A 13788-nucleotide genomic window follows, 5' to 3' on the forward strand; every position below is an offset into this window, starting at 1 on the left:
AAAATCTCGACGGATTCACTCTCATCAGGAAAAACGCCAGGTTGAATTATTCCAGAATCTCATATATTCATGTTTGGTTTGTGTGATCACTACTGATTGGCTGAAGAAGTGCATTGCCAAACTTAAGCCAGATTCAACAGATTGAACATTTTTGATGGACTTTCCCACGTTTCTTACCTCTGTCTCTGCATCAGCAACCCTGCTACTTAAAAAAAACTAAATGTGGAGTCCTGCGGTGAAAGCACAACAGTAGCATACTGACGCTGGATGATCTACAACCTCCAGAAAAATCCTAAAAATTAGGTCTTACCTGAAACCGGTCTCTTAATTTCCAAGGCCAGTGTAATGGGAAGGCTGTGCATGAGCTCACAGATTTCCTGGTAAGTAGAGGAGCGCACCGACATTTCACCAATTTTGACAATCTCATCTCCAGGACACAGGTTTCCCGTTGTTTCCTGGGTGCACGATTAAGCAAAAGAGATCAAACTCAGCTTGTGACTGAGCGACAGAACCACCAGCGCTCTGGCAAAATAAATACTATTATATGTCAAATTATTTGGAATAATCTTGAAATAATTCAAACAGCGAAGTTTGGCGTAAAGCCTGCAGTATCCATTCACTAATATTGGAGCGGTATGAAGATTAGACCAGTCACACTTACCCTTTCTGCTGCACCTCCAGGCTTCAGCCCAACGACGACGACTTTCAGAGGTGATGACATGATCTCCAGGTCGAGACCGAACGACTCGTCCTCGCTTCTCCTCAGCGTCACAGCGTCGATGGTGCAGACACCCACGAGCTCACTGGCATCTCCCTTTTTGCAGAGCTGATGGGGTACCGAGCCAACGGCGATCTTGGGGTTTCTTCCACACTGGGTGGCTTGGGAAGGGGGCTGGGACAGGCCCTTGTGCTGCTGGGTCAAGTTTGGCGCTTCGATGCTCATCATACTTTTGACCCGCGTCACTGCTTTATGCTCGAGCTTGGGCGAGCGCTTCGACTCCAACTGTCCGTCCTCTGGATTTGTGTAGTTCTCACAATTGATGGCTAAATTGCCGGGCCCGGAGCCCAAACCGCTTGCCCCCCCTGCTTTGCGGATGGGCATGAGTGGCGACTCAGAAGCCGGTGACTCATTGGCAATACCTTCCTCACACAGTGAGAAACTACCACAGAGTGGTGTTTTCCCATCATGGTTTCCGCACCTCTGCAAATCCCCGTCTTCACTGTTTCCATTTATATCCAACGACGATGTAGCACTCACAACTGCTGAATCACATTTGTGAATTTCGGATGCTTGGGCATCGCTGAACTTAACAGAGTCCGGTTTTGTTGGCCTGCGGAGGAGCCCGGTGTTCCTGGCCTGGTCGTCCTCCTCGTCGCTGAGCTCGTCCTCAAAGCACATCAGCCGTCGCTGGCGGAGAAGCGGGCTTCGCACGGAGGCGGGGCTAGAGACGGCGACGGGCTGGCAGACTGCCTCCACGCGGGGATTGAGGGGAACGGGGGTCTTGTCTTGCGAAGCGTTGAGCACGGGGCCACTCTCCACTTCTGTTAGAGAAGGGGTGAATGCTGAGAATAAGTCATTTTCGTTGCCAAATAAAACCAGACAAAGATGAAGATCTGGTGATGGTGTCCCAATGCATTACACCTTTTTATACACTATGGGCCGTCTCCCTTGAATTAAACCAAGAGTAGGCCATTGTCTACAGCAGCTAATCCCGCCTCAAAATTGGCTTTCTGAAACATATTAAATCAGGATATATGTCAATTTTGAGCTGCCCCATTAAAAAGTTAACAATTGTGACAGAAACATATTTGGTCATCGATCACTGGCACTGTGAGACACGTCCACTGACGACTGATTCAGAGCTTTGGAGTCAAAGACCAAGTCTGTGAGACAATTCTGTTAAAAATGACTACATTTAAATGCATTGTGACATATGGAAAAAAATAACATGTTCTGAAAAAATTGTGCATTCACTGTTGAAAAATATCCCCATAAATGTGGACTCTTTAAGTAAAGTTGTACACATGGTAAGTTCAATGTTGCTAAACAACCACTGAATGAGTGCTAACGTTAGGCAGTAGCTCCGGGTGTCCAGCAGCAGCCTCCAGGCCTGCTGTTTTCTGTTCAGATCGCGGTCACTATGGTTGGTGAAGTCATATAGCTCCTGGGAATCCAGCAATAGTCCCCACAGTGAGAAAAAAAACGCGAATGACATCAAGGCTCAGAGTTGAATGTTTTTCAACTGGAGGCGTTCCGGGCACTCCTGTAAAAACATGAGGCGCATATAGCGTACGTTCAACTACGCAAAAGCACAAAATGCTTCCTTCTGATTGAAAACAATTACAAAAAGCTGCTAAAACATCCTCTGTCTGTTGTAGAGCCTCAGTATAGACCTTTTACATCTGGTCAATTGGGAGGAACAGTACAAAACTACAATAACCGCCTCACACTTGCATGCCTCAACCAGCCAGTCAAGTTGCAGTTTAAATCCATGTCATCATTCTACCCTATCACACATTTTTGTGTCGTTTTCATAATAGCATATGAGTTATTGAGTTATGGCCAAAAACGTGTTTTGTGAGTACACAGTGACCTTTGACCACCACATTCTAATCAGTTCAACTTTGAGTTAAAGTGGATGTTTGCGCTAAATTTGAGGAAATTCGCTCAAGGCGTTCATGAGAGAATCTACCGGTTGGACAGACGGAAAAAAATAAAGCCTCCGGCCACGACTGTCGCTGTCACGGAGGCATAAAAAATGAATCATGAAAAGATGGCGATTACATTTCATGAGCTAAAGTGAAAAAATTGTGAGTGGGAACATGAAATGAAAATACTTTCGGTTGAATAAATGTGACGATGGATGTGAGACAAAATAGAAAATGACAAAATCAGTCAGTACCATCTTAGGTACAAATATACTCTGCTGCATGGTACAAAAATATTGTCATCTGGACACATTTGGTTCACATTTGGGTCATTTGGGTCTTCCTCGGAATTCCTTATTAACAAAAGACACAAACTGATTATCAAAATGATGCATGGGCTGCCCTTGAGTTCATTCAAAACAGGCTAAATCCAAACCTGACAATGTCATTTTCTGTTAATCTGATAACAAAGTCACTTTACTCTAGAGCTAGGTTTAACCCGAAAAAACCTCTCCATGGTATTGAAATGGGTGAAATATTTTTTTACCAAGTGGCCGTGATGAGTTTTCATCCATGGAAGTGCTGCAGCTCCGCTGGTGGAGCGCCTCATCGCTGTTGGAGCCCATCAGCACGGACTCGGAGGAGAAGGAGTGGCCGGAAACGTCCTGGGAGAAGTACTGAGACAACTCTGTCTCTGAGCTCAGAGACCCCTGCTACGCCAAAATGAAAGAAGAACAAATCAAGGGAAATGAAGATGAAAAGCAGAGCGAGATCAATACTAACGCACCAGTAAGTTGAATGAAACTTAACCTAGCAGCACCACACTACCTGTGTCTACAAACTAAGAAATAAGACATGCATGTCGAATACAAACGTACTCTACTGGCCGGCTCAAGGAATCTCTTCATGGTCCAGCTGAGAGAAGGGGAGCCGTCTCCCTGCCTGTCCTTCAGCGTTGGGTAGGGGCTCTTACAGGACGCACCTACACATCATACAACCGGGACAGTTAGCATCTGAGCCAGGCTATTGCTAACTGTTTTTAGCACTTATTCAACTGTGGTGCTGGTATTGTAACACCTGTAAAATGACAGGAGAGCAGGAGTACATGGAAGACAAAGATAAAGATACCGGACCTTGGGGGTGAGACGAAGGTCTGTTTTTGCTCATTTTGTCGCGGTGTGTGGATCGAGCTATGACGTGATCCATCTCCTGTTCTGATACCTGAGAAAAGACAATGAGATGGAAGAGTTTTATCAAGACTAGAACAACCTGCAACAACACTAGGCTGGCAACTACTACAAATGAACACAACAATAATGAAGGCATCATATGGAATGTTAAATGTAAATGTACATAGTGAAAGATATAAAAAGTAAAAAGGGCATAAAATGAAAGCATGCCTTCATATGTATGAGTACCAATATTCCAACTAACGAACGTAAACAAAATATGATTGTACCACCACCCCCACTATGAAGCGTGGTGGCAGCTTCCTGCTGTGAGGCTGGTTCTCAGTAGCAGGAGCTGGAAGGCTTGTGAAGATCAACGGTCAAGCGTCAACCTCCGGGTCTGAGAATGAAGTCTATGAGGAAATGTCTTAATCTTGTATTCTTTCTACTGACCAGCAGGGGGCGACTCCTCTGGTTCCAAAAATAAGAAGTCTGATTGTATGGATGTCTATAAGAAAATGACTCTACTTCTCTCTTGATTTATTACCTCAGTAAACATTGTAAACATGAGTTTATGGCCTCAATCTCTAGTTTCAAGTCTTCTTCAATACAGCATGATGTTCATTGTTGGAATGCTGTTAAGCATTCCAACTATTGTTATCCTGTTTCTCTTTATTGTTGGAATGCTGTTAAGCATGTTATTCCAACAATAACAATAACAGCTTTTTGATATCTTTTTAACTTTTTGAACTGTCCCATTTTACTACTTATAATACTTCTACTACAACTACAATTTCTACTACTACTACAACAAATATCACTACTGCTGACATTTTTTAAGCCACAGAAACCTTTAGAATATTAAAATGTTCCGCTCTTTCAGCAGAGGGGTGCTATATCTCTTCATGTTTCTAATCTTTAAACTTTTTGAATTATTCAGCTTTTTGCAATCTTTTTTGAATGGGATATCAATGGAGAACATTTTCAAATCCTGTTCTTCAAATTTCAAAGCCTACTTCTTCCTCATACTTTCAGCTACAGACACCATAGTTAAACATTTCAACTAGAAGGGTTTTCAGCAGTGCAGTTTAAATGCTTTCGGGCTACAACATTTTTCAGACAGGTAGTCTCCAAAACTCAAACTAGCATCCAAACTAATATAGTTAACATGAATTACGGATGCACCTTGCTCACCAGGCTACCTAGCAAGCTAGCTGCTAACGGCAGCTGGCCCTGCCGGGCTTTGCTTTTCCCCAGCTCCACCCTCTCGTCAAAAAACTAAGATGACGACGGACAAAATGCCAAACTCTAAGCTTCAAAACCGCAGTCCACAAACTAATGGGTGACATGGGATAGAGCTACATCCCGACCTCAATTCAAACAGGTCTTAAGAAATGGCTGTCCAAAGGAGTCCTCCTGCATGAGGCACTTTTGCAGGGAAGAATGGCGAAAATATTACAAAAAACTGCATCACGGTTTGCATTTTGACAGTCCTACAGCAAGTTAATGGGAATGATCTACCCTTTACTCTTTAGTACCAACTGGATTTCTTTGGCATGGTCCAAGTACCCTGTGGGACACTTCCTGGTGTGTTTTTGAATAGAAAAAGAGTTCAGGCTGTTGAATATCTTAAAAGAGATTCATATAAATCTATATAAGTAGAGACACTCATCCTCTTACCTTGGGGTTAGGGTGCCTGCTGATAATGAGACTGACAGGTCCAGGGCCACATTCACTGAGGATGGCATAAGCCTCGCTGAGAGCGGCATGACGGAGACTGACCGAGTCCACCTCCAGTATCTGATCCCCACGACTACACGGAGGAGCACAGGCATCGGTACAACACCGTCAAAGACCTCTTTGTACATACCCGAATGGACATTATATGTACTCACGTACAATCACATGGAAACATTATAGGCACAACAAATTATGGATGAATACATCTGCTACGGAAGCCCTGAGAGAGAACTGATAAAAACTAATTCTGGTGTTCCATTTTCCAAGTCTGATCTAAATAGTTTTCTCTCCTGTGTTTATGACTTGAGGAAAATGTGGAATTTTCCTTAAAAGTTCCTTTAATATGTATTTTCATCCTTCTTAAAAGGGACAGTTCATCCTCAAATCAAAAATACACATTTCTCCTCTTACCTGTAGTACAGTACAGTGAGTTGCCTAGTGTTGTAGATATCGTCCTGAGAGATGTCTGCCCTCTCATGTAATGTAATCAAGGTCTGTGGACTATCCTGAGTAAGCTTGAGTAGTATTGACAATTTCTGGAAAGAGACATTGCTGTTGAGGTTTTCAAATGTATTTTGTTGGTGCTTTTAGCACCACAACCCAATTGCCATCTAGTTCCATTATATTGGAGAGAAGCCAGACATCTCTACAGCCGATATCTCCAAAACAAGGCAACTCACACCAAAACAATGTAAATTCATAAATGGCACTACAGGTAGGAAAGAAATGTTTTTTGTCACTTTTGGGGTGAATTGTCCCTTTTAAGTAATAAACCACAGGTGAGAAATCTATTTAGATGAAACTTAGAAAATGGAACACCAGTCACATTTTTTGTTCTCACTTGCATCTTGGGGCTTCTGTACTTTTCAACCAATGAGCTAATATGAAAGTATGCTGCTCATTTGCATTTCAATTTACAGTTCAAAGATGACCCTGGAGTTTTATTTTTGTACCTAAGCCTGCTGTCCATCTTAGCCACAGATCCCAGTGCCAGGCTATGGATGTAGATGCCAGGAGCAGCGTTCTCCAGGGTCAGACAGCAAACTCCAATCCCGAGACCAACACTGGGCTCTAAAAAAACAAAAACAAAAACATGAATTAACAGAACAGGGCCCTATTCCTCGTACGTGGTTGAACTAAGTCGATCAAATGTCCTATTATCCAGCTTAAATTAACTCAATGATTGACATCAGGCTATCTCGGTTCCTCAAAGGCTGATCCGCGCTCAAACAGTCTCGTTAATTTGAACCAGATATCAGTCATCAGGATCGTTGCGCGTGTCCGTCCTACTTCAAAAGGGGGAAGCGTCGATCACCGAAACCATGATTTTCTAACAGTACAACGGCAAATAAACTCAAAGAAAGAGCCTCTTTTTACTCCGCTGACGAGCAGGAGATGATCATGAACACATACGAGGAATTCAAGACCATAATCATGGCGAAATCTAACGCTGCGAGGGCTAGACAAGAAGCATGGCAACATATCGCAGACGTCGTTAAATGCGCAAGTGTTGGGAAAATGTATAGGTTAATTTTAAGAGCCTCATCACCCCAATCAATCAGATTATATTTCTTTAAATGTGCTGCTGGCAGTAGGCTTAATGGTATGCATCATCCAATGAGTTCTATAGCGAAAATAATTATCTCAACTCTTTCAGAATAAGTAGATAAAAACAAGCCCAAAGAGAATCTAATTGATACGAATTAATAGATACTTATGAGGATATATGTACTGTATGCACTTATGTATCATGTACTATATATATATGTGTGTATATACATGTATGTGTAGATTATCATATAGAATAGGAGTTTGAATATGCGTGTGTGAATCTGTGTATGGGCGGATCAGTGTGTATGTATTATTCATAATAAGCGGTGAAAATAAATTGTGTGTAATTCTCTCTATTCGTATCATGAGTCCACCTTAATCATGTTCTACAACAATGATATCTATGGTGTACTAATAATACTGTCATATCATTATGAGTGCTTTCAACCATCATGTAGTTCAACCAGCCATCAAGAGGACACGGGAGCAAGTAAACACTGAGCACACGAACATTATTCAGAATGGTGATCAATACAACATGTGCCATGGTGATGTAATGAACACATCCATAAGTTTCTTAATCGCCAAATAAACTTTATGAATAGCACGGCATGCAGCGGCTTTCCCGATGTTCTCCGCATCACCGACACTGTACAAACATGAACCACTCGCTACACAGCGCGAGGCTGTGATACAGTCTGTGGTGTTCAATGTACGGCTCGAGAAGGTCTTTAAATAAATGATTCCTTGTCGGCAGAATCGATAGCGCTCATACAGGAAGTCATCATGATGTGATAACGGATCTTGGCGATCTCGAAGAACTCTCTCCCTATAAAACGCTGATCTGACTAATATCGCTTCCTCATCGATGGATCTCTGAGGAAGGGAGCTGACACTTGTTTCCGGGGGAGTGGCAGCTTATCCAGCGGATCTAGCTCAAGCCTGCTCTGGAGCAGGTTCAGGCTTATGGATATGTTGCTATGGTGATTTTTCCAAACTTGCTTCGAGGAACCGAAAAGCCTCACTTATGTAATCTCATCCTGGAAATTATCCGGCTAACTCAGTTAGCCACGTAGGAGGAACAGGGCCCAGAATGGTTAAAAAAACAAGCTAGCCATCACTGCAAAAAAGACCTCCTTGTAAAGTATGACTGCTGGCCCAAAAATGTAATTCATACGGACACAAAGCAGTCAAGGATATACTGTACAAAAGTACGAGGACATACTGTCCCGATACTTTAGTATGATTCTAGTCCGGGTCCATGTTGCCTGCTTTGAGCCCATTGGTTCCAATGAAGGGAAATCTTAATGCTACAATGATATTCGACACAAATAATGTCCTTGCAACTTTTTGCCAACAGCTTATGTTTGTCCCTTCTGTTTCAAATAAATAAAGAAATGATTTCCCAGTTTGGTGTGGGAGACCTTTGGGCTGAGCTGAACGGAACAAAAAGAAGTATAAATATTAGAGGTGTAAGAAAATATAGATACACTAGAGTGTTGCAATGTTACGTTTTGTGTTGCTGCATCAACTCTCAAGAAACACTATGTATTTTTTTATTTAAATCTGCAGAATTTCTCCCCAAGTCTTTAATTTAACATTTACGTCTGCAGTTCCCCTTTGAGCCACTTGAGGGAGCCTGCGTGTTAGTACTGTTCGAGTCTACTTATAACAGTGACTCTAATAAAACTTTCTTTTTGTTCTATTGATGAGGGAAAAAAACAAGAGCGCATTAACTCTCCCTACATGCATGTATTGGATCTCATTCATCAAGCATTTAACACATGTATATAGATTCAATAACATGCATTAAACACAGTTGTTATTTATCAAACATCATTCATCATTCATTTACACAAATTATAGTTAAGACCTATTGTGAATTGAGTCATGATGGTCTGTCGTTTGGAATAAGTGGTTCACCGGAAAAAAAAAAAGTTTGGGAGACACTACTACTACTATGACAGTTTTCATAAATTAAATTTTAAAAATCACAATATGTCACCATATATGGAATCGTAACCCCTGAATCATGATATTTATCGTAATGCCAATACACAGCCCTAATATGTATGTAAAATAAAAATAAAAATATTAATAATTATTTATGTTAAGTTGCAAATTTACTCTGATCTTGGTTTCAGAAAAAGACACCTGCAGGATATCTCAAAACAGGAAGTGGAATGAAAAACAAGGGTTGTCTCTGGGTTCTCCGTCAGGTCAGCCAACCTTTATTAAGTGTGACCTCCATGATGATGCAGTCTTTGGGACCAGGACCGGGGCCCTTGTGGCTGTCAGCCTCCTCAACCCCCGAGGGGACGGGTGTTCCCCCGCTGGTGTTGGAGTTGGGCGAGCTGGAGCGGCTGAGGAGGGTGGGGGTCGGACAGGGGGTCAGGGTGGGACTGCGCAGGCGAGTTCGGATCGTCAGCGTCACCACACCTTTTTTCAGTTGCTGTTGGAAGAACATGAAATGGGGTTGAATGCCCATGTCTGTAATGCATCGTCAACATACTTACAATGCGTTACAATCTGCTTATAACACTGTATACTTAAAGTTATAAGCACTTATAAATATCCATAATGCTTTATTACAATAATCATGATACATTATAACACATTTTATAATGACTTTTAAGGTCAATGGCGTAACATAACAATATTATTTCTAAATATCCTTTTGTATGTAACACGGTATATTATTATTCCCATAGATGTAATACAATCTAATATTTTTATTCTGTATTATAATATGAGTTACTCTAAGTGGTTATTCATGCATTAAGTTTAAATCTATGCAAGAATAACACACATATAATTCAATTTTCACTTTACCTAAGGCAAACAATGACTAGAGGACAATCACATTATAACAGTGATTATAATGCATTTATGAAAAAATAATATATAACAACAATGGAAATTATAATACACTGTGATCATTGGGTGACCAGCAATTATAAAATATGATACTTGACCATATAAGTTATTATACATTGCTTTATAATTTGTTCTGAATATTGTTATACAGCATTATGAATGTTTAACAATGTTTATAACTATGATTATATAATGCTAGAAGCAGATTTTAACGCATTATAAGTATGTTTATGATGCATTAGAGACATGGAAATGTTACCAAAAGTCAGACTAATTCAAAAACTACTAGTTTTCCCAAAAACAGAACAACCCAAGCAGTTCTTGGTCTCTTCACAAAAAAAAATGTAGTTCTTTTGTCTGAAGGAAAAACGAATGTCGTCACAGATATTTTTAGAAAATAAAAAAGTGTATCTTTCTTCAGCTTTTTTCACAACTGACCAAACTGTTTTCAACAACACCAATAGACAGAACATATTTTAACTATGCAGTCCACCTTGAAGGTCTGGATGGCCTGTTGGTGCGTGAGTCCTTGGAGAGACTCCCCGTTCACTTCCAGGATCTCATCCCCTGCACAGGGAAGCACAGGGTTAGAAATGGCATGGGCGTAAATGGAGATCACAGAATCGATAAATGGAAAGGAACGGTTACCCTCTTTCAGTCGTCCGTCGGCTGCTGCCGCTCCGTGAGGGAAAATGGTTTTGACAAAAATCCCCATCTGACCACGAGCCGAGTCTTGCCCACCAACAATACTGAATCCTAGGCCCTATGAAAGGTAGATCTCATGTCAGAAAGGACGACAACGACACACTAGTCATTTGTTTTTCTAAGAATATTGTGTTTTATGGTGGTGACACAAGAGCTCATAGTACCCTGTTACTCCACTAGAGAGCTGTGCTCCCAGAATGCTGGGTCACTTGTGGTTCCTAGAGTCTCAAAAAGTAGGATGGGAGCCAGAGCCTTTAGCTACCAAGCTCCTCTCATGTGGAACCAGCTTCCATTTCCAGTCCGGGGGGCAGACACACAACATGTAAGAGAAGTCTTAAGACTTTCCTCTTTGATTACGTTTATAGCTAGGGCTGACTCAGGTTTATAGCTAGGGCTGGCTCAGGTTTATAGTTAGGGCTGGCTCAGGTTTATGGTTAGGGCTGGCTCAGGTTTATAGTTAGGGCTGGCTCAGGTTTATAATTAGGGCTGGCTCAGGTTTATAGTTAGGGCTGGTTCAGGTTTATAGTTAGGGCTGGCTCAGGTTTATAGTTAGGGCTGGCTCAGGTTTATAGTTAGGGCTGGTTCAGGTTTATAGTTAGGGCTGGTTCAGGTTTATGGTTAGGGCTGGCTCAGGTTTATAGTTAGGGCTGGCTCAGGTTTATAGCTAGGGCTGGCTCAGGTTTATGGTTAGGGCTGGCTCAGGTTTATAGTTAGGGCTGGCTCAGGTTTATAGTTAGGGTTGGCTCAGGTTTATAGCTAGGGCTGGCTCAGGTTTGCCTTAGTCCAGCCCCTAGATATGCCATGGGTTAGGGTTAGGGTTAGGGGTTATATATATATATAGATGTAGATCCAGACTGCCGGGGGACTTCCCAGGATACACTGAGCTCCTCTCTCCGTCTGTATGAATCCATGTCCCATTAATGCACATTACTAACTTTGCTTCTACCCTGGAGTCTTTGTGCTTTCTTGCCTCACAGTTTTCCATGGATCAGGTTTACACATGGACTGTGGTTGTGCCTTCTGCCGTGGACCAAATCACACCCACTGCTACTGCTATTATTAGTCACATTTCTATTACTATTACTTTTACTAATACTGCTTTTATTATCATTATTATTCTACTATATCAACTGCTGCGATTATTACTATTATTAGTTATTCTGCTTACTACTCTTATTATATGAATCATTTATGTCATATGCATTGAATGTGTTGTAAGTCTATCATGTAACACTTGGAGTGCATTCTCTGAGCTTTATTCATGCGCACGTGTCAAAAGGAGTGCACTCACCTTGCCCTGGCCTTTCATCAGCACTATGCTGGAGATAATGGACGGCTGCGCCAGTCGCCATGGAGACTCCACTTGAATGGTACTCAGGGAGCGGGCTGATTTCTTAATGATCTGATACTCCTAAAAGGGGAGATTAATATGAAAAGAGCAAAACACAGACAGACAAATTCATCTTGTGAGAACAACAGTTATTGATAGTGTGATGAGATGTTTACTTTTTTTATTCTAATGGTATATTTGCATTAATCCCTTAAACTTCAGGACGACATGTGATGACTTAACTCTTGAGTCTGTGGTTCTAAATGTCCTTGTATGGAGACGTTTTAATCTAATTTTATTGTTGGTCATTGGTTCTTTTTGTATATTTATACAGTATATTTATATTTACACATATTTGTTCAGTACTTGTGTACAAAACAGTCTTGTCTATTCTTTACCTTTACCTGTTTAGCTTTGTTGACCATGTTCCTAGCTGTTATTTCTATTGCTGTGTTAATAAATTGAGTAAAATTCCTTGTACGTGCACGAATACTTGACCAATAAAGCTGAGTCTGATGTCCCATCTCTCTATCTTTTCCATCAACATAGATATACGTGCTTGTGATTCACGCGCAGGGTGTTATTGAGTGCTGCAAAAAAATGAGTTAGCATTTTGCACTTCCAGTTCTCGTATTTCAAAGTCAATGGGTTTTTGGTTAGATACCTGAAATAAGGTTTGTGGTTCAACACAAGCTTGAGAGACGTTAACGTTTTGTTCTACGACATAAAATACAGAGGTAGATACTCCACTCGTGAATTCAGGCGGTTGCTAACAAGTGGCTCAATGAGACTATTAAAACGTCATCACACATACTATCTTCTTTCCATTTCCATCTTGTTGGTTATCCTGGCCTCAACCTATCCGCTATGGAAATCAGATTTTATGATCTGCATATGACCATCTTATGTCATGTTAAAAGATATATATTTCAGGCCATGACGCATGCTCTTTATGTACATCTCAACACCGTCAGTCGAAGAACGAGGCAAGACATTCGCTGACCTGTCTCACTCCAGTGGTGTCCAGCTGTTGAGGTAAGGAGTGTTTGCAGTGACCGGGTGGAGGCTTCTCCGCCACTTCACAGCTGCTCACACCGTTCTCCACAAACAGCTCATCGTCCTCACCCACTGACTCCAGGCGACTGCTCCCCCCTGAGCCACCAAAAGAGAATCATTTATAGTGAATATCAAGGTCAAGAAGATACCAAACTCTGGGAGCACTGGTTGGAGCGCCACTATGGAAATATAATTTATTAATTATATCCATCCATCTATCAACATGAAAAGATGTACAAATGGAATTTAAATTTGTTCATTTCTGTGGAGTACCAACCCTGGGATCGACTGCCGAGCTTCATCGGCGTGGGGCTGCATGAGGATCCTTTGGGTGCCTCTCCCTGACTTTGTCCTTCAAGTTTCTCCAAATTAGTCAACTGTAACAGGGCAAAAACACACAGAGTTGTTCAGTTCCTAAATAAATATGCACTGCCTGATATCTGCTACAATCACACCACAAAACACAGTTGTGTCTGTTCATAAACCATTTCATAAATACATTACCCTTGTTTTCGATAACATTTTAAGTTCCGTATATTGTATAGTATTGTATAGTTGTATAGTATTAGTGTGCTATTCCAAATGGACACTTTGTCGCTGCTCTGTTGTACTGAAAGCAGTCATTAAGGTGGTCCATCAGGATGGATCCTGACACCTCCATCTAGAGCAGGGGTCTTCAACGTTTTTCAGGCCAAGGACCCCTAAACTAAT

At 41.5% G+C, this 13788-nt stretch overlaps 1 protein-coding gene across 1 annotated transcript in view; it reads right to left on the minus strand.

The window, feature by feature from the left end:
* pdzd2 (PDZ domain containing 2) overlaps positions 1-13788 on the minus strand; it is a gene marked incomplete at its 5' end in the record, with an annotated part of 42527 nt that overhangs the window by 12040 nt on the left and 16699 nt on the right. Inside the window, 13 exons of the mRNA XM_079161820.1 lie at positions 311-455; positions 662-1563; positions 3197-3362; positions 3528-3631; positions 3783-3870; positions 5499-5631; positions 6512-6629; positions 9339-9561; positions 10480-10553; positions 10635-10749; positions 11983-12102; positions 13025-13173; positions 13355-13454. Of these exons, the coding sequence (XP_079017946.1) occupies positions 311-455; positions 662-1563; positions 3197-3362; positions 3528-3631; positions 3783-3870; positions 5499-5631; positions 6512-6629; positions 9339-9561; positions 10480-10553; positions 10635-10749; positions 11983-12102; positions 13025-13173; positions 13355-13454 (2437 nt within the window). The remainder of the gene's footprint in view (positions 1-310; positions 456-661; positions 1564-3196; positions 3363-3527; positions 3632-3782; positions 3871-5498; positions 5632-6511; positions 6630-9338; positions 9562-10479; positions 10554-10634; positions 10750-11982; positions 12103-13024; positions 13174-13354; positions 13455-13788) is intronic.

The sequence above is a fragment of the Pholis gunnellus genome (assembly GCF_910591455.1).
Source record: "Pholis gunnellus genome assembly, chromosome: 6".
In the NCBI taxonomy this organism is placed as follows: Eukaryota; Metazoa; Chordata; class Actinopteri; order Perciformes; family Pholidae; genus Pholis; species Pholis gunnellus.